At 60.4% G+C, this 23,782-nt stretch overlaps 5 protein-coding genes across 8 annotated transcripts in view; all 5 read left to right on the top strand.

The window, feature by feature from the left end:
• EEIG1 (estrogen-induced osteoclastogenesis regulator 1) overlaps nucleotides 1-5,327 on the top strand; it is a 37,252-nt gene extending 31,925 nt beyond the window's left edge. For both annotated transcript variants that reach the window (XM_065035912.1, XM_065035911.1), the window contains exon 12: nucleotides 400-5,327. In XM_065035912.1, coding sequence (XP_064891984.1) covers nucleotides 400-445 — 46 coding nt within the window. In that variant the 3' untranslated portion in view covers nucleotides 446-5,327. The remainder of the gene's footprint in view (nucleotides 1-399) is intronic.
• A 755-nt stretch (nucleotides 5,328-6,082) lies between these two features.
• DPM2 (dolichyl-phosphate mannosyltransferase subunit 2, regulatory) lies at nucleotides 6,083-8,706 on the top strand. Its single transcript, XM_065035934.1, has 4 exons — nucleotides 6,083-6,189; nucleotides 6,627-6,716; nucleotides 7,775-7,877; nucleotides 8,163-8,706. The coding sequence occupies exons 1-4, from the start codon at nucleotides 6,187-6,189 to the stop codon at nucleotides 8,219-8,221; spliced, it is 255 nt and encodes an 84-aa protein (XP_064892006.1). The 5' UTR covers nucleotides 6,083-6,186; the 3' UTR covers nucleotides 8,222-8,706.
• Nucleotides 8,707-9,984: 1,278 nt separating this feature from the next.
• On the top strand, nucleotides 9,985-12,710 carry ST6GALNAC4 (ST6 N-acetylgalactosaminide alpha-2,6-sialyltransferase 4). Its single transcript, XM_065035920.1, has 6 exons — nucleotides 9,985-10,131; nucleotides 10,399-10,463; nucleotides 10,863-11,033; nucleotides 11,153-11,565; nucleotides 11,697-11,804; nucleotides 11,887-12,710. Exons 2-6 carry the CDS (start codon nucleotides 10,452-10,454, stop codon nucleotides 12,074-12,076), a joined length of 894 nt encoding a protein of 297 aa, XP_064891992.1. The 5' UTR covers nucleotides 9,985-10,131; nucleotides 10,399-10,451; the 3' UTR covers nucleotides 12,077-12,710.
• A 1,641-nt stretch (nucleotides 12,711-14,351) lies between these two features.
• ST6GALNAC6 (ST6 N-acetylgalactosaminide alpha-2,6-sialyltransferase 6) lies at nucleotides 14,352-18,052 on the top strand. 3 transcript variants are annotated; one of them, XM_065035922.1, is made up of 7 exons: nucleotides 14,400-14,492; nucleotides 14,783-14,827; nucleotides 15,415-15,479; nucleotides 15,624-15,803; nucleotides 16,008-16,405; nucleotides 16,595-16,702; nucleotides 16,783-18,052. In XM_065035922.1, the coding sequence occupies exons 3-7, from the start codon at nucleotides 15,465-15,467 to the stop codon at nucleotides 16,970-16,972; spliced, it is 891 nt and encodes a 296-aa protein (XP_064891994.1). In that variant the 5' UTR covers nucleotides 14,400-14,492; nucleotides 14,783-14,827; nucleotides 15,415-15,464; the 3' UTR covers nucleotides 16,973-18,052. The 3 variants fall into 3 exon arrangements, with proteins under 3 accessions (XP_064891993.1, XP_064891995.1, XP_064891994.1); XM_065035921.1 differs by lacking the exon at nucleotides 14,783-14,827 and having other exon boundaries at nucleotides 14,352-14,492; XM_065035923.1 differs by lacking the exon at nucleotides 15,415-15,479 and having other exon boundaries at nucleotides 14,355-14,492; nucleotides 15,686-15,803.
• Nucleotides 18,053-18,732: 680 nt separating this feature from the next.
• On the top strand, nucleotides 18,733-23,715 carry AK1 (adenylate kinase 1). Its single transcript, XM_065035931.1, has 7 exons — nucleotides 18,733-18,871; nucleotides 20,493-20,535; nucleotides 21,549-21,584; nucleotides 22,040-22,203; nucleotides 22,423-22,539; nucleotides 22,988-23,179; nucleotides 23,494-23,715. The coding sequence occupies exons 2-7, from the start codon at nucleotides 20,526-20,528 to the stop codon at nucleotides 23,557-23,559; spliced, it is 585 nt and encodes a 194-aa protein (XP_064892003.1). The 5' UTR covers nucleotides 18,733-18,871; nucleotides 20,493-20,525; the 3' UTR covers nucleotides 23,560-23,715.
• The last annotated feature ends 67 nt before the right edge of the window (nucleotides 23,716-23,782 follow it).

Below are 23,782 nucleotides of genomic sequence, written 5' to 3'. Positions count from 1 at the left end.
TGGCTAGTCGTGTTTGATGCTTTATAGCACCTTTTGAGGCTAAAACATAAAGCAATAATGCTAATGCAAAGATGCATCAAGTCAGTGACAAAACTGGGAGTAAAGCAAAGCCAGGAACAGTGGCATTTGCACAGGCTACTCCCCCCTTTCCTCTGTCCTTTAGAAGGATTCATGTGTTAACCCGGCTCTTTCAAGTGCTCTACGGTTAGCTTGCCACGTAGCTGTCTGTTTTGTGTTACGAGGATTGACTTCTCGCCAGACTGACTCGTTATTTTCAGTATTTTGTGTGGGGTTAGAGGGCGATGTTTCTGAGTGCAGAGCTCTGAATAAGAACTTGCATGCTCTAAGTGACTGGGGAAAATAACCTGGTTTCTCGTCTTTCCCTCTGCCACCCCCCAGGGTCTCATCTGGAGTTTACGAGCCAGTGGTGATTGAAACCCACTAAATGTGAAGAACAGGGTAGAGCTGCTGGAAACAGGCCCCCTACCCCGTCCGCTGCCACATGGTTGCCAACCTTTACCTCTCTTCATGCAGCATTCCAGAAGGGATTTCTCCACAACCCTCCCCATACATTTGCACTGCAGAACTGCTCCGAGACCGCTCCAGATCATGCACTTTCCCTGTGTTGGCATTACCCTTCTCCGCTTCCCAATTCTTCCAGTGCCTGCCTTCCCCCCGTTCCTGATCAGACATGAGGTGTCTGTTGGGTTTATCCTTAGTCCTCGAGGATGTTGCTCATCTGCATCCCTCACTCCACCCGTTCACTTGCAACAGGGGACTTCTCAGCTTCTGTCTCCTCAAAGCGTTGGGTTATACCACTGTGAACTCTTCAAACCACTGGGGGAGGGGGAAACGATTCTAACCAAACTGAGAGCTGCTTGTTGGTGACACAGTGAAATGGCCACTTGCAGGACGCTTGATCCCGTTGACTCTGCAAAGGAACCTTCACCTTCCAAGGCAACGGTTTAACTGAACAAGGTATGCTATGGTGTGCACTTCACCTTCCTGCTCTCAAATCCCCAAACATCCTCTTCTCATAGGAAATATCTCCCAAAAGTGCATTTCAGAAAACTACCGCAATCCAGATGGGAGTTGATAAAACGGTTAAATGCTAATGCTTGTTATACCACTAACTGCATCACACCCTTCCACTGCTGGGCATGGGAGGGCCGTGTTCATCCATCAGCATTAGCAGGAGCACTTTAGAGGTTCCAGATTTTACCTGGAGGAGGCTTCTACTTGCTGTTCCAGGAGCATAATCCCCGTTCGCTGGACTGATTCAGCAAATAGTCACTGTTGGAGCTTGGAATACAAAGCCTCTGTTTTCTTTTTTTCTCTTTTTTTTTTTGGCTCAGGAAGGGAACTGCCCTTCTTGGACTGTGAAAAGAATCTGGTTATCTGACAGGCCTCCCCTGGGCCAGAGCAGGACGCAGTTGGCTGCAGTGGCCATTATTAACAATTCCCTCTCTCGCCCTGGGCCAGGGAGGGGATTGGTGTTGGTTGCCCTGTCAGCAGGGGTCTGCGCCTGAGCTGGTTCCTTTTGGGATTGGGGAGAAGCCACTGTCTCTGCCCTCAAAGGCAGAAGGGGTGTTTTCTGCTGCGTTAGCCACAGCAGCCACTCTTACCTGCTCCGTGGTGAAAGAACTCTTCTGACAAGGCTTCAAACTGTTTTCCGGTTGATCTTTCGATTTGCTCTTCTTTGGGTTTGGTTTCTGCAGTTGTGTGACGCTTCAGCTGCTGCTTTTCCGTGCAGTGTCTGACAGGGAGGTCGGTCCCTTTCAGCTCCCACTTAAGAGATTCTCCTGGCAGCTGGATTGCAGACGAGGATCTGTACAGCATGGACAGGCTGTGCTTGCAGCCCTTCCTTCCGATAAGCTATTTCTGTGTCGTGCCCTTTCCTCTCTTGTCCTCAGAGCAGTGGCACGTTCCTGGGCACAGCCGGGAATGTGTCCCCCTCTGACACACTTGTCCCGTTCAGTAGGGAAAGACTTGTAACTGATCACCTTGGTGTTCAAATTATTGGTTGTTGTAAAGCTTTTTTTTAAAGGAGAACTAAAAAAACAAGGATTGTGGTCTCTGTGGCCAGAATGCATGCAGATCAGCTGCTGGAAAAGGGAATTTGACAGAATGAGAAGCAAGGAATGAAAAGTCCTTGATTTATATTTTTTGTTGGCCCTGCTAGCTAAGGATGGCTGCACAGGAGGTGCTGGGTGGTGTGGCACAGCTATATGGCTGCTTACTCGTGTTTTGACAGTTTCTCTCTTTGAGTCAATTGGTTTCGTTCTGTGTTTGGACAGACCACCTATAGGACATGGATCTTTTTCACCCTTTCCCTTCAAAGGGAATTATCTTTGGATTAGGGTAAGAAGGGGCACAGGCAACACCTTGGTTTGGTGTTAACGTAGGGAACATGCGTTGGATCTTTGGGGTCTGTCTAGAACAAAAACTCTTTCGTGCTTGCTGGTGGTTTTTACTGGGAATCTCTTCCCCATTCAGCCTGGGTAGGTTTGGCACTTGAGAGCAGGCTGGTGAGCATCCTGCCCTGTGCCCGGGGTGCTGCGTGTCTGCAGGAAGCAGAGAATTTGGTTTTTCTCCCTCTCTGGGGCTCTGCCAGCAATCCAGACCTGGCCTGACCCTCCGCTCAGGCAGCGTGGTGATGGCCCTGCCGAGCTGGGGCTCTGGCTGCTCCACAGGGGCCAGCGAAGCCCCCCAGGAAATTGGCTCCAGCCAGGACCCGAAAGGAGCAGATGTAAGCCAGGAAGAGAGGCCAAAACCCAGCTCGCTTCTGCTGCTTTGCCCCTGTTCCCATGAGAAACAGCGGTGGCTGTCAGAGCAGTTGGGAACCCAGCGTGTGCTTCTGGGCTTCCAGTGGCGACAGGCGGCTGCTCCGAGGTGCAGTGGGACAGAGGGAGGAATCTCTTCCCAGAGAAGCAGTTGAGCTTTTTCAGAAAGCTGGTCTCATCATCCTGGGCTGGCAGAGGTGCAATCTGCTCCATCGCATGGCTGCGGCCAACCTGGGCACAGCTCTGCCTTGGCCTCCCGCAGCTTGGCACATCACTGCTTGCGTTTTTGATAACTGTATCTCGTAGGGCATCTCTTCCTCATCTCCACGTTGTTATCGACTCCACAAATCCTGGTAGCTTGTTCGCTCTCCTGCCCCTCGTTAGGAATCAGAGAGCAGCCCGAGTTGTTCAGCCTGGTGCGCCCAGTGCAGACGCGGGGGGGAAGGAGCCTGTTCCCGTTTCTAGGTCCTGCGGAGCTCCCTCCCGCTGCACGTCCGTCCCGGGCGATCCCCGGGCTCCCTGCCCGGCGGTGGCCACGCGAGCTGGTGGCGATGGCACTGGGGTCGCTCGTCCCCCAGACTCGCTGCCATCTCTCGGGGGGCTGCATTTCACGAGCACTTTCTCCTTGTGGCATCGCTGCCATCTGCTCCTTCTTGGACTTTGAACATTTAAGAAGTGAACCAGTTTCCAGACCCAAACCGCTGGCTACTTCCCTTTGGGTATTTTTTCCTTTTGTCGTGAAGTTTATTGATTTTTTTTTTCTTTTATACACCCAGCAGGCTGGTGTGGTTGTTTGTTTTGTTGTTTTGGGGGCGGTTTTTTTTGACTGCATTATTGTTTCATGGATATTTTATTTCGGGGGGGAGGGGGGATGTTCTTCCCCACGTTGTTCCCCTTCTCAGGGGATTCAGAGGTGGCTTAAATAAATAAAAGGCCCTTTATTGGCGAGACTTTGTGTCCCCTGGGTTTCAGAGGCTGGCGAGCAGGGCTGCTCACGCCTGGCTGGCCCCGCAGAGCAGAGCTGGCTCTCTGCTCCGGTCTCGGGGCCAGACAAAACGTGTGGGCTCCGCTCACCCTGCGGCTGGACCTTCAGCTTGTGGAAACCCATTGGGAAATTCAATGTAACTTTTTTACTAACTTTAAAAAAAAAAAAAAATAAAAGTATATAAACTGAGTGTATATCCAAAAGAACAGGCTTAGTTGTGGCTTGGTGAAGGAGATGGGTTTCAACTGGAAATTGTGATTGGAGAAAGGGGGAGAAGGATGTTGCTCCTCCGTCTTCTTTTGCAAGGTCGGCGCTTTAGGTGGGGTCCTGGTGCTGTCCGGACCCTCGGTGCGATAGCAGCAGGCGTGTGATCTCTCCCCCCTCTTGTTGCCACATCACTTTGCCCCCTGCAGAAACTTAATAAGCCCTTTTAAACGTTTGCTTCAGTTTTTTAGAGGGTTCCAAACCAGGCTGAGACCTGAAGAAATACGCATTTCATTCGCATCTTAATAGGAGGGGTTGACTCTTTTTTTTTTTAATTTATTTTGTCGTCGCTGTTTCTTTTTAAACTGGTGGCCGTGCAGCTGGACTCTGCACGTGCTGTTATGAACCTCTGGGAAATAAAACCTCACTCCAGGTACGCTAGAGCACATAGGTTAAACACCCCTCCTGGAGAGGGGGCTGCAGAAATTCCCCTCCTGCCCCGTCCCCTCAAGCTGAACGTGTTCTTGCTCTGGTGACTGAGCCCTGTGGACAAGGCTGGTCCCGGGGGGTGAATCCCTACAAACACTGTGCCTGGTCGCAGGTGTTTCTCCTTGAAAAGCCACTTTTCTCGCTGGGGATGGCGTTGATAAGTGTAAAACTCCTCCCACATCGTCCATCGGCCCATCCGAGCGCCCCCACAGCTCCACGTCGCGTCACCCCAGCCCTGTCAGGAGGGACCGGAGGTGAAAACCTGGGAAATGAAAGAAGGAATTTGGATGAAGCTGTGAGCAAGAGGTGTGGCTGCGCCTCGTCACTTGCCTCAAACACGAGGAATAACGGTAGAGCCCATATTTTTGTGGGGGGAGGGAGGAGAAGGGGAGATCATGTTTTATTTTCTTGAGAGTTGATTGAGCTTGGTGATCTTCAGATGAGGCGTGCACTTGATTTATATCAGATTCTATAGAGAGATGGCTGATATTTTTGGAAAGGGAATGGGTCTATGCAAACTTCCAAAATTGCTTGAAAGATAGTTTAACATTTTTTTACTTTGAAATCTAAAGATAAATTCTAACTTTTTTCTTAAAGCAGAAGTGCGTTTACAAAGAGAAGCTACTTCCACTGCTCTATTTTGATGATGATTCTTGGAAAGTTGGGGCTGGAGGGAATGACTATTTTTCACCATTTTTATCTTGCTCCTCTAGTTTTTTGTTTCTTTTTCTAATGGAATGCTGTGCCGTCTTTGATTCAACAGATCGTGTTTGTATTTTCTGTATCTGGTTCCTAACGTAGAGAAATAACAAATATATGAGGAAATCAATATAATGTCAAATGTTGTTATGGTTTGGGGGGGGGGGGGGGGAAATAAAGGTTTTTGGTACTTCACACTGATTCTTCTTGCCTTGTTTCTTAATTTAAATACTCCTTAGGTTGAAAAATGCCTGCTAAGGAAGCAGAAGGGTGAGATGGGGACCTGGAACAAGATTTGGCGTTGCCTTCCCGGGTTTCCTTGGCGGCTGGGAGCGGAGATCCCCGCCAGCGCGTCCCTGGGGATGAGAGGGGCTGGAGCGGGCAGCGCGGCCCCGGTCGGGGGGAGGGTGAACTGGTGCCGGTTGGTGGCGGTGCCTCATGTCCCCGGTGTCCCAGCTGCCTGGGGGAAGGCACCGCGGCCCCGCGGGGCTCTGGGGGCGCAGCCTGGGCTGGGCAGCCCCTGCTCTTCCACCGTGGTCAGAAATCCCGTTAGTGCTGAGGGCGGCAGAAGCTGCAGGGGGCCTGGGGGGAGCCCCAGCCATGGCAGCTGCACTCGGGTGCCGCGCAGGGTGTTCCCCCTTCCCTCAGCCGCCGCCTCCTCCTCAGTCAATGCCGCCCCCTCACGTCCCTCGGCCGTTCAGTGTCGCTTTCCCCTTCCCTCCCGCCGCAGCGTATGTGGAGACAACGGCTGCGGCGCAGGTCTCCGGGGTGTGGGGAGCTGGTTTGGAGCCGGGTGGCTCCAGGACGGGGTGGCTGAGGGGGCCGCGCAGCGCCTGCCGCGGGGCCCGTCCCGCCGGGACTACATCTCCCGTCATGCTCCGCGGGAGCCGCGCCCGCGCTTCCCACAATGCCGCGGACCCAAGGCCGCCTCCAATGATTGGTCGCAGCCGGCAGAGGGGAGGGTGGGGCTGGCGCAGCGCTCGCTGATTGGTGGCTGCTCCCGGAGCGGCGAGGCTGCCGGTCGCCATGGTGAGTGCGGCCGGGAGCGCCCCCTCCCCGGAGGGACTCGGGATCCTCCTGCTCGGCCCGTTAACGTGGGGGGCCCGGGGGTTTTGGGCTCGGTCGCGGCCGGGAGCCAGCGCGGAGCCTCCAGGCCGGGTCTCCGTCGCCTCCTGGGGCCTTCCCGGGGCAGCGGCGGGGTCGGTACGTGGGAGCACCGGGCCGGGCTGTGGGGTGCGGGCTGGCGCGGCCGGGCGGCGGCCCCGGGAGCGCTCTCAGCAGCCGGGCCCGGCCGTTCCCCCCGCGGTGGTTGTTCCTGCGGCCGCGGGTCCCCCGTGCCCTCCGTGGGCAGAGCCGCAGCGGCGCGTTCACTAAGCCGGGGCTGAATGAGCAGCGGTCGCCCGGTAACGGCTCCGTGCGTGGGGCACAGCGTGCGGGCCCCGCTCTGACTCCCTCTCCCTTTGCAGGCCACGGTGACGGACCGGCTGGTTGGATTCTGCTTGGTCGCCTTCAGCCTCCTCCTCTTTGTGTACTACACCTTCTGGATCGTCATCCTGGTACGGGGCTCGGAGCAGTGTAATCCGGGTCACTTCACACCCGCTGTTAGCCTGGGCTCCGTGGAGGTGCTGGTGTGTCCATGTGCTTGAAGGACCCGGCCTTGCCAGCTTTCTTGTTAAAAATTTCAGGGCAGAAGTTCCTCTCTTTGCTGGCACTGCCCTTGCTGGGCGAGATCAAGCATCGGTTGTGCTGCCTGCCCTGCAGCTCTCGCACAGGCTGACCCGGGCGGTCTAAGATCTGAGTCTTGCTCAAGCCATCAGTGAGAGCTGAAGCCGGCTCGCTCTGGAAGTGTTGTCATTGGCGTGCACATTCACAGTCCTCCCAATTCCTGGTTCTGGCGGGAGACCACAGAGGGAAACATAAAAAGAGATGATTCTTACGAAACGTGGAGTCTGGTAGGGAGGAGAAGGGTTTAGGGAATGCAGAGCTCTGGAAAAGTGATTGTGAGCCTGGGAGTTGCCCAATTCTAGGGACACATCAGCTGAGGTCATTAGAGGATTTCTTCCTGGAAAGAAACATCTCCTCGTGAGCTTTCCAGGTATGAGACCCCTTGTCCGGCCCTGGGCCGATGTCTGAACTGGCAGCTTCCCCTCTGACCTCTGAGAGCTTTGAATTTCCCTCTTGCCTCTACTTTGCTGCCCAACACATGTTTATGTCTGGAGCGTGTAGATGCACTCACTGCTGTGCAGGGACCCTTACACTGCTCTCTAGTGTCCAGAGTCTGGTGCAGGATCGCCTGGCAGGATCGCGGTGAAACTGAGCCACATCAGCCAGTCCCTCTGCAGGGCAGAGAGTCCAGGGGTTTGCTGGGTTCAACACCAAGCAGGCGAGCCGCTGTGACCCCCTGAGACCCCAGGGCTGCAGGACCCCTGTGCCAGCCTCACATTGTCTGCTATACGCTGAAACCTTCTTTCCCCCCCGTGTCACATCCCTGCAGCTGTGGGCTGAGCCACGTGCGGGTTATTTCCATCCCGCTTTCGAAACCATGAGGCTGCAGGTGTCAGGGACTTGCCCTGGGGTTGTCCCACCTGCTGACTCCTCTCTCTGTCCCCCACAGCCCTTCATTGACAGCAACTACGGGATCCACCAGTACTTCTTGCCTCGGGAGTTTGCGGTTATCATCCCTGTGGTGGCTGGGCTGGTGCTGCTGCTGTTTATAGGTGAGCGTTATTTCTGTTGTTCTAATTAGAAGCTTCTAAATTAGGAAGAGAGTTGCTGGGGGGTTAGTGAACATGTGAGACTTGTGACACACTCTCTGTGGCTCTTGCCGCAGCTCGGCCTGGCACAGGCTCTCAGGGCGTGTGTTTTTGTAACTCTGGCTGTTATCAAATGGCGGAACTGTTTCTCATTCGCTCTGCTGAGGTTCTTTATATCACTACATTGTGTTTTAAAAGCGCCTGTAATTGGAAGTTCTCTGGCTGAATCTGTTCTCTCTCTCGTGGCAGGCATTTTTATAATGGTCATGATGTGGAAGAGCAGGAAGCCTGCCCAGAAATCGGACTGAAGGCCCAGCTGAGGGAAACGAGGGGAAGATGCCCGTGCTGCAGTGTCACAGCCAGGAAAGGGTTTGCTGGCAGCACTCACAGCCCCTGCAGAGCACCCGGCACTGAGGGGGCTGCATGCTCCCACCTCCCTTCCCACAGAGACAAAACCACTTGTAATTTACAACTTATGGACCAAAGGGACACAAAACTGACCCCCAGGGCTCATCAAGAGAGGGACCAGAGCCCTGGCTGCCAGGGACCTGCTGCGCTTTGGCCTGCGCTGGCGGGAGGGGCTGGGGGGTCCAGCAGCTGTAACTGCCGGAGCACAAGTCGAGCTCTGGCGCCTGCTCACTGCCCGGCCTCTGGGTGATCTTTCCCGTCTGCTCTTGCTGTGGCCAGTAGTTTGTTCCTTCTGGGGTTTTTTAAACGTTTACATATGGTTGGGGGGGCGGGACTTAATTGGATTTATGAAGGAGAGGAAATAAATGTAACTGAGTTTGGAAAAGCCGGACTTGTGTTCTCCATCTCCTGCTGGAGGGGCCAGTCATGGTGCTGGGGGGTTTTACCTTCCTGAGGAGGGACCCTGGTGAGGCTGGGCATGCAGAGAATGCGGGGACAGTGCCACTGCTGCTCTGCGTCCCCTCCTGCCGCCATCCAGAGATGCCCTGAGTCACGAGGAAGCATTTGGCTCCACCGCTGGCAGGTGCTGTTCCTGTCACCACTGTCAGATGCTGCTGCGCCAGAGAGAATCTGGCCAGGCTGGGCACACCCAGCCTCACGCTGGCCCTGCCAGGGGTAATTCCAGCAAAAGGGGGGCAGTTTTGGGGTGCCCTGATCTTTCTCGCATGTGCTGTGAACTGTCTCCCCCAGACAGCAGCTTGTCTCATCAGCTCCCATCCTGCCAGGGGATGATGCTGGTGGCCTGGGGCAACCGCAGGTGCTGCGGCTCTTGGCTGTGGTGTAACCCATGGCGTGGCTGGGGTTGGAGGGTGGTCCGGAGGCTCAGTTGGGGCTGGGTTTGAGCTGGGGCAGGGGGAGGTAAAAGGGGAGAAAATTCAGTCACGTCTCTGGGCATCTGCAGGTGTGTCCCCAGGCTCCAGCAGCACCCCTCACCTCCTCTTTCTTCTCAGTCCAAGCCTGCAGAGGCCAGAGTTGGGACCAGTTTCAGTGTTACTTCTCACATTTCTTTGTCAACAGTGGGAGAAAGCAAAGTCCAGTCCTGCTACCTGGGCAGGCGGGCAGGCGGCGGCTCGCTCTGGGGACATGTCTCGGGGGCACTTGGTGGCCCAGCCCCACTGTGGGGGCTGCAGGTGACAGTAGTCCCCCTAGGGCCATCACATGGGAACTGGGGTGCTGAGGCCTTGCTCCCGAGCCGTTTGGGGTCATGTGGGTTCCCAGGCTGTTGTCACCAGTCCTGAGCTCACTGGTGTGCAGTGTGGGTGGGAGCTGGTGGTGCACGGAGCTGAGGAAGGGGCTTTGGGACAGGGGGGTGGCCGCGGGGACCCCTGGGCTGGAGGGAAGCTTGAGAGGGCAGAGCAGGAGCCTGGAGAGAAAGGGGTGTTGGGGTCGGTCTCTGCGCACACGGAGTGGTTTCTGGGGTCCGTACCGGGTCCTGGACATAGGGGATGGGTGGTGGGGTCGGTACCGGGGGCACGGGAGGTAGGTGCTGCGGTCGGGACGGTCGGTCTCAGGATGTAGGGGATGGTGCCGGGGCCAGTCCCGGAGCACAGAGGCCGATGCTGTGTACCGGTTCCGGAGCCGCGGGCGGCGCTGGGCGGCGGGCGCGTCCCCGGAGGAGCCGGAACTCGGTGCTGGGAACGGGCGGGGGCGGTCCCGGTCCTGCAGCGCCCGCTCCGCCCCACCAGCCCCAGCCCGGTGCCCCCCGGCCGGGATGCGGGGCCCGGCGGCCGCCCTGGGGGCTCCCGGCGCGGTGAGTGGGACCGGTACCGGGCACCGCGGACGCCGCTCCGCGGGGCCGCCCCTTCCCGGGCTCCGACCCTGCCCTGGGGGCTGCACCGCGGCGGGATGGGGGACACGGGTGGGTCCGGGGCATGGGGGGGTCCTGGCCGCCGGGGGGTCCCGGCACAAGGGCTGTGTCCTGGGCACGGGGGGGACCTTGGGCATTGGGGTACTGGGGACAGTGGGGTCCCCTATGCCCCATCCACCGGTGCCGCCGCTGAGTCCCCTCTGCGTGCAGGGTGCGAGGTCCCCGCCTCCGGGTGACCCCCGGACCCCGCCAGCCCCCCGAGCATGAAGACGCTGGTGAGTACCCCCCGGGACGGAGGGCGCGGGGCCCCGGGGGGCACGGGGTGCAAAGGGCCAGGGAGACCCCACCAGCACCGGGGGGCCACTCACCCCCGAAATGATGCAGTGGAAGGGCACAGCCTGGCAGCTGCCGGTCCCCACAGGCAGCATGGAGCCCCGGCCCCATCGGCATGGCCATATGGGGGGGGGGGGGGGGGCGCATTTCTGCTGCAGGCAGCAAGCGGGGCGCAAGCACCCCGTGCTCCCCACTGCACCTCCTCGCTGCACCCCGGCCAATGCACCCGCACCCGAGCACCCTCCTCCTCATGCCACATGGCACCGCGGGGCCACTGGCACCTGATGTGAGGCTGGTGCGTGTGGCCAGACGCCGGAAAATCCTCCCCACTCTACTTCCAGATCCGGCTGTTCCTGATGCTGGTGTGCGCGGCAGCGGTCGCTGTGCTGTACGTCCTGCTGTGCTCCCACGCCTGCCTGCAGCCCTGCTGCTGGGTCCCGGCGGAGCGGGGCAGCCCCGTGGCACCCACCCACCTCAGGTTTCAGGGGTACAGCCGTGTCCCTGATGGGAAGGTGCGTGAAGACGGGGCAGCCTGATCCTCCTGTGCTTCAGTTTCCCCTTCTCTAGGGAAGGGCGGGCTGGGCTGCTGTGTATGCAGCTGCTGTGGAGCTGACAGTGCATGTCCCCACAGCCGCTGGAGCGAGCGCTGTGCCGCCGCTGTGCCGTGGTCTCCAGCTCGGGGCAGATGCTGGGTTCACACCTGGGACAGGACATCGATGGGCAGGAGTGCGTTCTGCGCATGAACCATGCCCCCACCGCCGGCTACGAGGAAGACGTGGGGGCGCGGAGTACCATCCGGGTGGTGTCACACACCAGCGTCCCGCTGCTGCTGAAGAACCAGCCCTACTTCTTCCAGCAATCCCGGGAGACCCTCTACATCATCTGGGGACCCGCAAAGAAGATGAACCGGGAGAAGGTGGGCTCGACGTACCAGATGCTGCGGAAGGTGATGGAGACCTACCCCCAGCTGCAGATCTACACCCTGACCGAGGAGAAGATGGCGTATTGCGATGATGTCTTCCAGAACGAGACAGGGAAGAACAGGTACCACCGGCTCCCAAGGACCCCCCATTGGGTCCCTCTGTCACAGAACCCGTCCCCCCTCAGGCATCCATAGCCCATCTGGGATGGCAGCACTGTGCCACCTGCTCCAGCGCGGCCGCGGTGCTTTGCAGGATCAAGTCTGGCTCCTTCCTGAGCACAGGCTGGTTCACCATGATCCTGGCCATGGAGCTTTGCGAACAGATCTGCGTCTTCGGCATGGTCAGCGACAGCTACTGCAGGTGTGACAGGGGTGGCGGGGGCAGACATCTGGTGATCTGGTGTCCCCCCATGTCCCACACCCACCCCATCCCCTCCCACCAGGGAGAAGAACCACTCGAGCGTGCCCTACCACTACTTCGAGAAGGGCCGGCTGGATGAGTGCAAGATGTACCTGGTACACGAGCGAGCCCGCCGCGCCGGGCACCGCTTCATCACCGAGAAAGCCATCTTCTCCCGCTGGGCCAAGAAGAGGAACATCATTTTCATGCACCCATCCTGGGCGGGCAGGTAGGGCGGCAGCCACGGGGCAAGGCGGCAGCTCTCGTCCTGCAACCACACGTCCCGGCTCTACCAGTGCCACGGTTCGAAGCCTTTTGCTGAGCCCTGGAGCGGAAAGTCTCCACCTGTGCAGCGGCAGGGCCGGTTCCCCCAGCTGGTGGGTGGGCTGGGACCCCCCATGTTGGTGTGCAGGGGGCATGAGCTGGACCCATGGAGTTCCATTGGCTCCGAATGTCTGCCAGGATGGACCCAGGGCGACTATGAAGGTTTTCCACCCTCTCTGCTGGGATGAATATTTAATGCAGGATTAAACATTCACACTGCTGGGCTCCAGCACAAGGGGTAGGAGAACTCAGCTCTGCCAGGGCCACAAGCTGGTACCTCTCCCAGGGATGAAGCTTCCCCACAGTCCTTGGCTCATTTGCACCCTGAGACCCAGCACGGGGTGTGGGGTGCAGGGGTCCAGGATCCCCCGTGCTGCTGCCTTCTGCTGCTCTGTGCCCGGGCAGGTCCCTGCTGTCCCCTGTGTCCCCCCAGCTGGGAAGTGCAGGGGCCATATGCACCCTGGGAGCTCCAAGTTGCCTTGTCACAAGTGCCCTTGGATTCAGACCAAAGCAAATGTGGCCATTAAAAGCATTTTTAACTTGGTGGTGCCTCATGCTGTGCCCCTTGCGACTGCAGGACACGGGATGGGGGGATGGCAGCTGGTCACAGGGCTGTGGTGTCCTGCTCTCCTGCCAGGCTATAAATAAGAGGGAGAGGTGACAAGGGGGTAGAGCTGAGCTGAAGCATGGGGGAGGGTGCTGAGAGCTCATGGATGAGATTGTTTGGGAACCAGCAGCTGTGTCTTGGCAGGACGAGCGCTGGTCTGGTGTGGATTTCGTGCTGGGTCTGGGGCAATCCTCAGCCCCACAGAGTTGAGCAGTGCTGGGCTGTGGGCAGGATGGCTGTCAGCTCCCACGTCCCCCAGGACACGGGACACACCATGGGCACATGTGCGGCCCCCAGTCTGGCTGCACGGAGCTGCCACAGCGGTTCTTTGAACCCGTAACAAATGCCACGTTTGGGTGGGCCTGGGAGTGTCAGGGGACCATGGAGGGGCAAAGGGAGACACGTTCACTCCTGTTTCAGCTGAGGCCAAGCGCTGGGGTCAAGCGAGGAGTGAGTCACCTGGAACCTGGGGATGCTGTGAAGAGAAGAGCCCATGGAGCCCTTTGTTGGGTGCTCCAGCTGCCACAGCCCCACGCAGGGACAGGCATCCCTAGCACAGCAAAGACAAAATCCCACCAGATAGGTGTCGGTGGATGCAGGTGCCGGTCAGCGGTGGAATCCCCTCCTCGCCCCACGAAATCCCCCGGAGAGGGGCCCCGGGCTGTGCAGCCAGCGCGGGGGAGGCCGCGGCATCCCAACAATGTGACCCTGCGCCGGGCAGCGGCTCAGGCTCCGCATGCTGCTCCTGGCACTCACAGGCAGAGCTGCCGCCCCCAGCCCCTCCCACTGCCCTCACCGGTGCCCCGGGGGGGGCTCACGGGCCAGGCTGACGGGGCGGGGGCACCCCGGCTGGTTCCGCCGTGGCCCAGCCCGGGCGGGCGGCACTAGGACCTCCGCGGCGCTTCCCGGCCCGGGCGGGCGGCACTAGGACCCCCGCGGCGCTTCCCGGCCCCGGGCGGTGCGCGGCTCCCGGGGCTCTGTGCGCGGCGGTGGCTCCGGCCCCGGTCCGGGCGGCAGCAGCGGCGGCACCGGCAGCAGCGTCGCGGTGCATTGCGGAGCGGTCAGTGGACCAGGCGCGTCTCCTCGGGGCCCGTTTAGCCGGTGCGGGGTGGGTGGAATGGCGCCTTGTCCGGCCGGAGGAGCCGCCCCGCCGCTCCGGTGCACGGTGGATGGCGGAGGGCGGGGGGGCGCGGGGAAGGTGGGAACCCCTCCCCGGCTGGATGGGGGCGGCCTCCGGCCTGCCCGGTTCCTGCAAAGCGGGGCTGCCGGGGGGAAAGCTGGTGTTTCCAAGGGGTGCCGGGGTGGAGGGATTGCACCCGGGAGCGGGAGGGGGTTGCATGTGGGAGCGGGGGGGTTGCACGCTGGGGCGGGGGAGGAATTGCCCGTAGCAGTGGAGGAAGGTTTGCATCCCGGGGGGCCGGGGGAAGGTTTTCACTTCCCAGGGTACAGGAGGGTTTGCATCCGGGGCTGGAGGGGGGAACACCGACACGTGGGGGTGCAGTGAGATTTGCACCCGGGGGTGCAGGAAGGGGGGAGCGGGTCTGGACCAGCCCTTCCCCGGCAGAGCAGCGATGTGACCCCCGGGGCGCCGCCATGGCCGTGCTCGCCGGAGGGGCCCGGCACCCCCCCGCAGTCCGTGGTGCACACGGGGCGGAGGAGGAGATGACGGACCCCCCCGCGCCGCTCGCCGCCCGCTGCAGATGAGAGCCCTTGCCCAGGTAAGGCCCGCGGGGTCCCCGCTGCGGAGTCACCCGTGGCCTGAGCGGTGGCCGGAACGAGGGTCCTCCTCTCCTCAGGCTGTGCACAGCGAGACCCCTTTGCCCCCACACACCTGGGTGGGCTGGCACCTTCCTGGGCATCCACACCAGCGCTGAGAGCCCTTCGGGGTCCCCCCAAGTGTCAACCCAGGCTGCTGCGTAATTTTCCATCCCTGCTTCCCTCAGGGCAATGACTAAAGAGGCTTCCATCTTTATATTTTTTTCATTTCCAATTGCTCTGAGTACTTCAGGAGCAGCTGTGACTCACTAATGAGGACTTTAAAAAATGAAGTTGGGTGAGTTCTATTTCTGGGAGGCTGGGCAAGCAGAGGTTAGAGCAGGTGCTGCTGGGGGTGGCCACCCGGGGTGCACCTGGCCCCCGGGGCTGGAGGGGACCCTGCTGGCTCCAGCCAGATTTGAGTCCATGCATGAGCTGAGTCGTACAGGTCGCAGTTCCTCTCTCTCCAGTCCAAGCCGGTTGTTTTAATGGGATTTCATGGCACGAGCGGCCCGTTCACCCTCCCTGACCCTGCAGGTTTGAGTAGCTTCAGCCCTGCTGGTTGGGGATAATCCTTCCTGGGAATGCAGCCACTGTGGGGTTTCCCTCGCATGAAGCGCAGTTGGGTTCGGCTGCTCGATGCCGCAGAGCTCACCCAGCCTTTGCCTGTGGCGTTTCCCTTCCCCACACCAGTGCTGGGGTTTGTCCTCCCCTTCAATGGGGAACCTGGGGGTGCAGCTGGGTGTCTGGCCCGCAGGGCTCTGCTCTAGCACAGCTGGGCTGCCTGGTGGCTTATCCGGAATCCCTATCCTGGAGCAGTGGGGAGATGAGACACTGAGCATGGTGGTGAGAGGATGGTGCTGGGGGTGACCATGTGCCTTGCAGGTGCTTGCAGGACACCGGCAATCGCTACACGCTGAGGCTGGCACAGAGACATGAGCGGCAGCACGGTGAGTGCCGGGGCATCACCCCAGGGACAGCAGGCAGCTCCCTGGGGACACCGGGCTTCCTGCTGGAGATGCCACCAGGAGTGGGGCGGGATGCTGACACCCGTGCGGTGGGGGCAGCGGCTGACGCTCTCCCCCCACCCGCAGAGCCAGCGCGCCGCCGCCCTGGGGGTCCTGTTTGCCCTGATCATGTTGCTGATCATCTACAGCTCCGGCAGCGGGAGCGAGGTGTTCCCCTACAGCCGCCTGCGGGGCAGAGCCCGCCGGCCCCCCGACCTCAGGAAGTGGGGGGTGGAAAGCGGGTACCTGCCCGCCTGCGGTAACAAGGTATGAGCTTGGGCAGTGAGGTCTGGCTTCGGTGGCGGGTGCAGGATTCAGTTCTCCGCTGACATCCAGCCAAATTGTCCCCACCAGGGGGACCCTGGCTCTGCGCAGAACGGCAGTGCCTTGTCCCCTGTCCCAATTCCATCCCTCCCTGCTGGGTCATGGTGACGCCAAAAGTCACCTGCTCATGGCACTTGTGGTCCCCAGACCCTGACTGCCCACTGCCACCAGTGCGTCATCGTCACCAGCTCCAGCCACCTCCTGGGCACCCGCCTGGGCACGGCCATTGACGGGGCCGAGTGCACCATCCGCATGAATGATGCTCCCACCACCGGCTATGAGGTTGACGTGGGCAACAAGACCACTTTCCGCGTGGTGGCCCACTCCAGCCTCTACCGCGTCCTCAAGCGGCCCCAGGAGTTCGTGAACAAGACCCCGGAGACCATATTCATCTTCTGGGGGCCACCTGCCAAGATGCAGAAGAGCCTCCTGAAAATCATCCAACGCGTCAGCGCCTCCTTCCCCAACATGACAGCCTATATCGTCTCCCCCGGCCGCATGAAGCAGTTTGATGACCTGTTTCGGGGGGAGACAGGGAAGGACAGGTACCTCAGAGCCACCTCGTGCACTGTGTCCCCCCTTTTCTGAATCCCAGGGGGAGAGCTGGCTCTTGGGCTTCTCTGGGGCATGGGCTGCAGCACTAGGCTGGGGGTGTGCAGGGCGGGTTGGGGACACTGGGGGCTTCCATCACTCATGTCACCTTGCCCCTTACCCCTCCCGTTTCTCCTCCCCAGGGAGAAGTCACGCTCATGGCTCAGCACCGGCTGGTTCACCATGGTGATTGCGGTGGAGCTGTGTGATGCTGTCCATGTCTATGGCATGGTGCCACCCAACTACTGCGGGTAAGGAGACCCCCAGGCCCCTACCCCAGCCCCCTGGCCCCACCGTGGGGCTCACCCCATGCTTCCCTCCCCGACTGCAGCCACCGACCCCCACCCCGCCGCCTGCCCTATCACTACTATGAACCGAAGGGCCCTGACGAGTGCACAACGTACATCCACAATGAGCGGAGCCGCAAGGGTAACCACCATCGCTTCATCACCGAGAAGAGAGTCTTCGCCAGCTGGGCCAGTCTCTACAACATCACCTTCTCTCACCCCACCTGGCCGTAGGGGCTGTAACCCCTGGAGCTGGGGTGGGTGGGGGGGGTCCCCTGTCTCCCTCTGGGAACAGTGGGAGCCCCGCATCGTGGTGCCACCCATGGGACCACTGCCCATTGTGTACAGTGGCTCTTCACACCTAGCATGTGTTGGGTTTTGAGCTGTTTTTTGGGGGTGCTGGGTGGTGTGCACAGGGTTTGGGGTCCTCTCCCATGGGTGGGAGGTGTGAGGGTGAGATCCTGCCCACTCCTGGCCCAGCTGCATCGCAGCCCATCACCCTGCAGGCACATGGGAGGTGCTGCAGCCCCTCGGCTGGGTTTGGGGTTGCGTCACTTTTGGGGCTACTGCAGAGACTGTTTCCCTCAACCCCCTGGATGTGGGGACCCCTTCTTGGGATTCACCCCCCCTCTGCTATCCCCAGCACCCCAATCCCATGGGCATACTTCCCTCAGCAGAACCCCGCAGTTTTCGGTGGGACCCTGCAGAGGTGACACTGCCACTGTCAGTGCCCCAGCACCCCAAAAACACCCGGCCCCTCCCAGCAGCACTGTGTCCTGCACCCACACTGCCAAAACATTTTCTAACGGAGCAATGGGATTTTTGGGGGCTTTTTGTCGCTTTTGTTTTTTTATTTTCCTCCTCGCTTCTGGTCTCGGGGTTTGTATTGGGGTTTGTTGGCCAAAGGAGCAAGCGGGGGCTGCTCATTAGCAGTAACGAAGGCACCGGCAGCAGCCTGTGGCTGGATTCTCATAATTTATTAACTGCTTATAAATTATTTAGAAGTGGGTGCATAGTGGGGGGGCTGGCAGTGTCCCTCGGTACCCTGTCGTTGTGGGAAGGGAGGGCAGAATTTTGTTATTAATTGCTCAGCAGTGGAGAAGTGGATTTGGGGAAAACAACTAAATATAGTGTGTTTGGGTGTTGAGCCCCAGCAGGGGTTACTTGGGGGTGGCTCTGTGCCTCAGTTTCCCTCTAGCTGTGGCCCATCCCCATTGCAGCTGGGGCATTGGGGGACTTGATGCCAGGGGAGGCCGTGGGGGTTTTGTAATGGTTTGTACAGGAATAAATATTGCTGCAGTCTGTTGCCTTGGACCCTGGCTCCGGGCTGGGTTTTTGGGGCTGGGCAGTGGGTGCTGATGGTGCCGTCGCAGTGGGTCTCGGAGCCTCTTGGGACCCTCAGCCATGCTGGCCCTGGGCACTCAGGAGGATGCAGGAAGGGGTCTGGGGTGTTCGGGCTGTCCCCAGCAGGCTGTCCCCAGCTGTGACCCACCCCACAGTGCCTGCCCTCGAGCAGGGGACAGCTGAGACATCCCTAAATCACATCACCCCCAGCGAGCTGCCCTGGGGTTATGGGGCCTTGGGATGGGGTCTGCAGCTGTGGAGGAGAAGGAGGAGGAAAGGCAGCTAAGGCCACTGCACCCTGGGGGTTTTGTCCCACACACTGGAGTGTACAGGGTGGGGGTGCTGGAGGTGGATGGGGACATGGGGACAGGGATGAAGATAGCTGTCCCCCTCTGAGGGGCTGGGATGGAGGTGCAAGGAGACTACACAATGCTCACAGACCCCCAAATCCAGCAGGATGGAGACCCCCGCAGCACCCCGTGGAGATGGGGAAACTGAGGCACAGGGGGGCAGTGGGGACGGGCGCAGCCCCCAGCCCGGGAGGGTCCGCACTCCTCGGCCGTGCGGGGCGTGAACTGCATCCCTTCCCCCGCCGCGCCGGGACGCCGGCACAGGCAGGACGGATGCTGCGGGGGGCGGTCGCTGCCCGTCCCCTGCCCGTCCCCTGCCCGCTGGGCGGCAGCGGCCCGCTCCCGACATGCACCGCGGCGCCAGCGATCTATATATAGCGATAAAACGCCGGGCAGGACAGCAGGCAGCTGCCCGCGCTGCCCGGCCCCGCTCCCCGAGGTCAGTGTCCCCCGCCCGGCCCCGCTCCGGGGGTCCCGCTGCCGCAGCCCCGCCCGGGCCCGCTCTTGTGTTGGGGGGGGTCACTGCGGCACCGGCGTTTGGGGGGGGGCTGTGCCCCGTGCTGCTGCACGGCCGGTAGCACCGGCTGGAAACGGGGGGGGGCATTGCAGGGGGTGCTGGAGCCATTGCATGAGTGCTGGGGGGCATGCTGGGGGCACTGCATGGGATGCTGGGGGCATTGTTGCTGGGGGGGTTGCATGGGTGCTGGAAGCGTTGTAGAGAATGCTGGGGGGCTTGCATGGGGTGCTAGAGCTATTGCATGGGTGCTGGGGGCATTGCATGGGATGCTGGGGGCATTGGTGCTGGGGGGCTTGCATGGGTGCTGGAACAATTGCAGGGTATACTGGGAGGCTTGCGTGGGGTGTTCAGGGGCTTGCAGGGGTGCTGCAGCCATTGTGGGGGTGCTTGGGGGATTGCAGGGGTGCTGGAGCAGCCCAAGCCTAGGCTTGGGGTCCCAGGGGGGCAGCTGGATGCCAAGGGGATGGGATGGAGGATGGGGATGTGCAAGGGGTATATTGGAGCTGGGGTGAGATTGGTGGGAGCACCCTGGGGTGCATCCTGTGAAGGCCTTTGGGGAATCCCCAGCCACACTGCATCCCCAACCCAGCCCCCTCCCCAGCCCCATCCTACTGTGCTCCCCAGTCAGCACACGCTTCCCATCTCCTTGGGACCAGGCACCTCCACATCACCCTCACCCTGCACCCATCAGCCCAGCACTGTGCTGGATCAGGCCCCGAACCCACACCAAGGGCCAGGGGTGCTCCCACCCCCCGTGGCCCTGCCAAGGTCAGTGCAGCCATCCTGGGGCTCAGTACCCCCCACAGTTGTGGACCCTAGGGGTTCTGCACCCTCCCAGCCCCCCCAGTCCCTGTAGGGACCATTCCATAGCTTCGGCCCTATGGGACGTGACCCGGTGCCGGTTTCAGCCGTACTTCACCTCTGCCCTTTCCCAGCTGTAACTCAACCTCATCAGCGGCCGCCGGCTCATTTGGCCCCATCCCAGCACCCCGTCCAGCCGGTTTGGGGTGACACACCACAAACAGGTTGGGTGCCACAGGGCTGGGTGTGGGCAGGCGAGGTGGCCAAACACCTGCTACGAGGTGATGGGGGTGCAATGGGGTGCTGCAAGACCCCCATAGGGCACCCCCTAAATAAACAGCCCAGAGGGAGCTGGGGGGATGCTCCCTCCGTCACTCAGTGTTCTGGTGACACCGCTCAAGCCAAGCTGGTTTCCAGCTGTCAGGCAGCACCCTGGGCACTGGGATGTGGTCTGGGCAGGGGAGGAAGCCGGTAACGTCACCACGTGTCACCTGGCATGGGGAAGCCCTTACCGCAGCCGGATGGGGCGGGTGGCTGCTGGGAGCCAGGTAGGTGAAGGCCGTGGGAGCAGAGGCACTGAGCTCCCCGTTTGAAGGCCAAGCTACTGTCAGGTCTTCGACCCCCGCCAACAGTGGGATAGACGACCTGACCCCCATCTTGGCCATGGAGCTGGACACTGGCCTTAGGGACCTGTGTGTCTCTGCAGTGCTGAGTTTTTCATCCTGCTCTTCTTCCCTCGCAGCCTGAAGTGCTCCTGTGCCTGGACCACGACAGCATGTCAACAGGTGAGTGTGCTGTCCCCCTCGCATCCATCCTTTTGCCCCCCTCGGTCCCTCTTGCATCCATTCTCTTGATCCCCCCTGCATCATCTCCCCTAAATCCCCCTGTCCTCCTTATATCCAGCCCCATGCATCTGTCCCCCACTGCATCTGTCCCCCTTCCATCCCCCTTGCATCTATCCAATTTGTCACTTGTATCCATCTTCTCTGTCCCCCTTCCATCCCTTCCCTCTATTGCCCTTCTGTTCCTTCCCCATATCCTCCCCTTGCTTCCCTTCCCTCTGTGTGCCCCCTGTGTCCCTCCAGCCCACCAACGTGTCCCATGTCCCCTTGGTTCCCGCCAGCACTTGGCTCTGTCCCCAGCCCTGAGGATTGTCAAGTGCCAGAGGAGTTGAAATTTCAGCTGGCTGTAATCAGGAGATGGGAGAGCAGCCCTGGAGCAGCTTGGCTTTATTTTTAGCTCAGCCTCCCCCCCAGGCATCGCACCCTGGCATTACCCCACGCCATGGCCGGTGTCAAGGGACTCCGTGCCTGGGTGCTCAGCAGGGGACAGGGCGGTTAGTGCCACCTGCACGTCAGCCACCAGGCCCAGGGACCGATGCTGGGGTTCAGGGACTGCTGGGGGTCATGCCAGGTGCACGAGGTGGCCATGCCAAGCCAGCCCGCTGGGGTGACAAACCAGCCACAGGGATGGACATGGCCAGCCCCACCTGCAGTGGAGCCGTGGACGGTGACAGTTTCCAGGACACCACGCGGCAGTGGGGCTCCAGCCCCACGGCTATGCTGCCATGGGGTGTTTGTGCTCGACCACATCCAGCCCGGCCATGACCCACTCAGGTGACGAGGACAAGGGGGACACGTGGCTGCTTCCCACTTTGTCTTTATTCCCCAGGGGCCTGGGGTGGGTCCTGTCCACCCCCAGGGACACCTGCCGTGGATTGTGCGCCCCCTGGGGAGAACTCAGTCCCCAGCATGCTTTCTGGCTTTTGACAAGTATTTATTTTCTTTCTCTCCCCCAGAAAAACTCAAGCACCACAAAATCATCTTCGTGGTGGGTAAGTTGGTGTCTGGTCCTGCTGCTGCTGGGGTCAAAGTCACAGTTCAGCCCCATCTCCCCGCGCCAGGGTTGGGGGTCTGTTGGGACTGGTAGGGCACCTGGGGTGACAGCATCTGGGGTGATGTGGCAGTAAACAGCTGGGAGGTGATGTCCTGTGTGCCATCAAGCAGTGGTGATGTCCTGGGTGCTGCTGGGGTGGTGATGGCCAGGTGCTAATGGGACAGTGACAGCCAGGTGCCAGTTGCCAGCAGCCCATGCCACCCCCATGGACCTGGCATCCCCCAGAACACCCCAGGAACAGCTTTCCCACCATATCTGGTGCTGCGCTTGGGGACCCCTTCCCCATCTCACCAGGATCTGGGGTCTCCTGTGGGTCTGTGTTGCTGCTTCCATCTGCCTCTCCAGCTCCTTACCTGTGGGATGGGGCACACGTGGCCCTCGTGTGACTTTCAGGTGGCCCCGGCTCGGGGAAAGGGACCCAGTGTGAGAAGATCGTGCAGAAATATGGCTACACCCACCTCTCCACGGGGGACCTGCTGCGGGCCGAGGTCAGCTCAGGCTCGGAGCGGGGCAAGAAGCTGCAGGCCATCATGGAGAAGGGCGAGCTGGTGCCCCTGGTGAGTCCACATGGGCCACTGGCTGCTGCAGGTGGGGGCATGTGGGGCAGGGGTGGCTGTGGGGACACCAGGTACCATGGTGATGGTTGGCATGTGGCCTGGGGACACCTCCATCCCTGCCACCCCGGGGGCAAGTTGCGGAGGGACTGGGGGCACTGGATGCTGGGGGAGGCCAAGTTGTCCCGCGTCAGCCCTGACAGCTTTGTCCCCTCTTCCCAGGACACGGTGCTGGACATGCTGAGGGACGCCATGGTGGCCAAAGCAGACGTGTCCAAGGGCTTCCTTATCGACGGCTACCCCCGTGAGGTGAAGCAGGGGGAGGAGTTTGAGAAGAAGGTGAGTGCTGGTGCCATGCCGTGCCACCTGCCATCCGTGCCGAGGGTCTCGGTGCCCCCAGCAGCCTGGCCTCCCTATCCCAGCAAAGATCCCATCCCAACAGGGTCCCAGCAGCTCCCCCTGCCTTGGGGACAGTGCATGCCCTGGGTACAGTTTGGAGACATCTCTTCAGGGTGTCATCAGGCTGACAGAAGGTGACCACGGTGCTGGCGTGATGGTGATGACAGAGCGCCAGGGCTTAGCCGTGGTGTCCCTTTGTTCCTCCGTGTAGATCTGGGAGCCATAGGGACTGTTCTGGTGTCGCAGTTGCCCCCAGACTCATGCAGAGGGAGGCAGAGGATGGCACGGGAACATCTGTGACCTCCATGCTCACCACCACCACCTCCCCAAACCAAACCAGACCCGTGGTGGCTCAGTGCAGTGACAACCATGTCCCCCCTGCCCACAGATCGGCCCCCCCACGCTGCTGCTCTATGTGGATGCGGGGAAGGAGACGATGGTGAAACGGCTGCTGAAGCGAGGCGAGACCAGCGGGCGGGTGGACGACAATGAGGAGACCATCAAGAAGCGCTTGGAGACCTACTACAAGGCCACCGAGCCCGTCATCGCCTTCTACAAGAGCAGAGGCATTGTCCGCCAGGTAAGCAGGGACATGGGTGATGCCAGCATCCTCCAGCCCCGTGGCCTGGGGTGCAGATGGTGCCATGGGAGGGGAAATGATGGATGGGGATGATAAGGGAAGGGGGAAAAGCTCAGTCCATGCTCATTTGGGGTGGACTTGATCCCTTGGAGCCTGCTGCACCCTCCAGTTCCTAACACAGAGACCCCCTCCAAGGATGGCTCTGCATCTCTTTGCCCTAAATTGGCCATGACCTCCCCACTCGTGGCCAAAATCCATCCCTGGAAGAGCTCCTCAGGTGACCCCCCCTCCCCAGCTAACCCCTCTGCACCCAGCTCAACGCCGAGGGCTCCGTGGAGGAGGTTTTCCAGCAGGTCTGCTCCCACCTCGACAAACTGTAGCCGACCCCCCCGGCCCCACTCCCCCTCGGCGCGCTCCGGCAGAGACAGCGGAAGCGGCTTTATCCTGTTTTCGTGGACGGAGCCGTGCGGAGGAAATTTCAAGGACATTGTGTTTGGCTCTTTCCCGTCTCTCCCCAGTAAAGTTCACTTTAATGAGCCCAGACTTTATCTTTTTCTTCTGTCGCAGGAAATGAGTTTTTCTTTCCAGAGATTTTTTTTCCTC

Source organism: Columba livia, chromosome 19, assembly GCF_036013475.1.
Source record: "Columba livia isolate bColLiv1 breed racing homer chromosome 19, bColLiv1.pat.W.v2, whole genome shotgun sequence".
NCBI classification, from domain to species: domain Eukaryota; kingdom Metazoa; phylum Chordata; class Aves; order Columbiformes; family Columbidae; genus Columba; species Columba livia.
This window is presented reverse-complemented; position numbering and strand designations above follow the sequence as displayed.

What these genes read in the sequence shown, in the direction of transcription:
- DPM2 (XM_065035934.1), top strand. An exon ending in CCTTCTGGATCGTCATCCTG is followed by an intron (nt 6,717 to 7,774) that starts GTACGGGGCTCG and finishes TGTCCCCCACAG; the next exon opens with CCCTTCATTGACAGCAACTA. An exon ending in GGTGCTGCTGCTGTTTATAG is followed by an intron (nt 7,878 to 8,162) that starts GTGAGCGTTATT and finishes CTCTCGTGGCAG; the next exon opens with GCATTTTTATAATGGTCATG.
- ST6GALNAC6 (XM_065035921.1), top strand. An exon ending in TGCCCGCCTGCGGTAACAAG is followed by an intron (nt 15,804 to 16,007) that starts GTATGAGCTTGG and finishes TGTGGTCCCCAG; the next exon opens with ACCCTGACTGCCCACTGCCA. An exon ending in GTGCCACCCAACTACTGCGG is followed by an intron (nt 16,703 to 16,782) that starts GTAAGGAGACCC and finishes CCCCGACTGCAG; the next exon opens with CCACCGACCCCCACCCCGCC.
- AK1 (XM_065035931.1), top strand. An exon ending in CAAAATCATCTTCGTGGTGG is followed by an intron (nt 21,585 to 22,039) that starts GTAAGTTGGTGT and finishes TGTGACTTTCAG; the next exon opens with GTGGCCCCGGCTCGGGGAAA. An exon ending in AGGGCGAGCTGGTGCCCCTG is followed by an intron (nt 22,204 to 22,422) that starts GTGAGTCCACAT and finishes CCCTCTTCCCAG; the next exon opens with GACACGGTGCTGGACATGCT.
- ST6GALNAC4 (XM_065035920.1), top strand. An exon ending in AACGAGACAGGGAAGAACAG is followed by an intron (nt 11,566 to 11,696) that starts GTACCACCGGCT and finishes GGTGCTTTGCAG; the next exon opens with GATCAAGTCTGGCTCCTTCC. An exon ending in GTCAGCGACAGCTACTGCAG is followed by an intron (nt 11,805 to 11,886) that starts GTGTGACAGGGG and finishes CCCTCCCACCAG; the next exon opens with GGAGAAGAACCACTCGAGCG.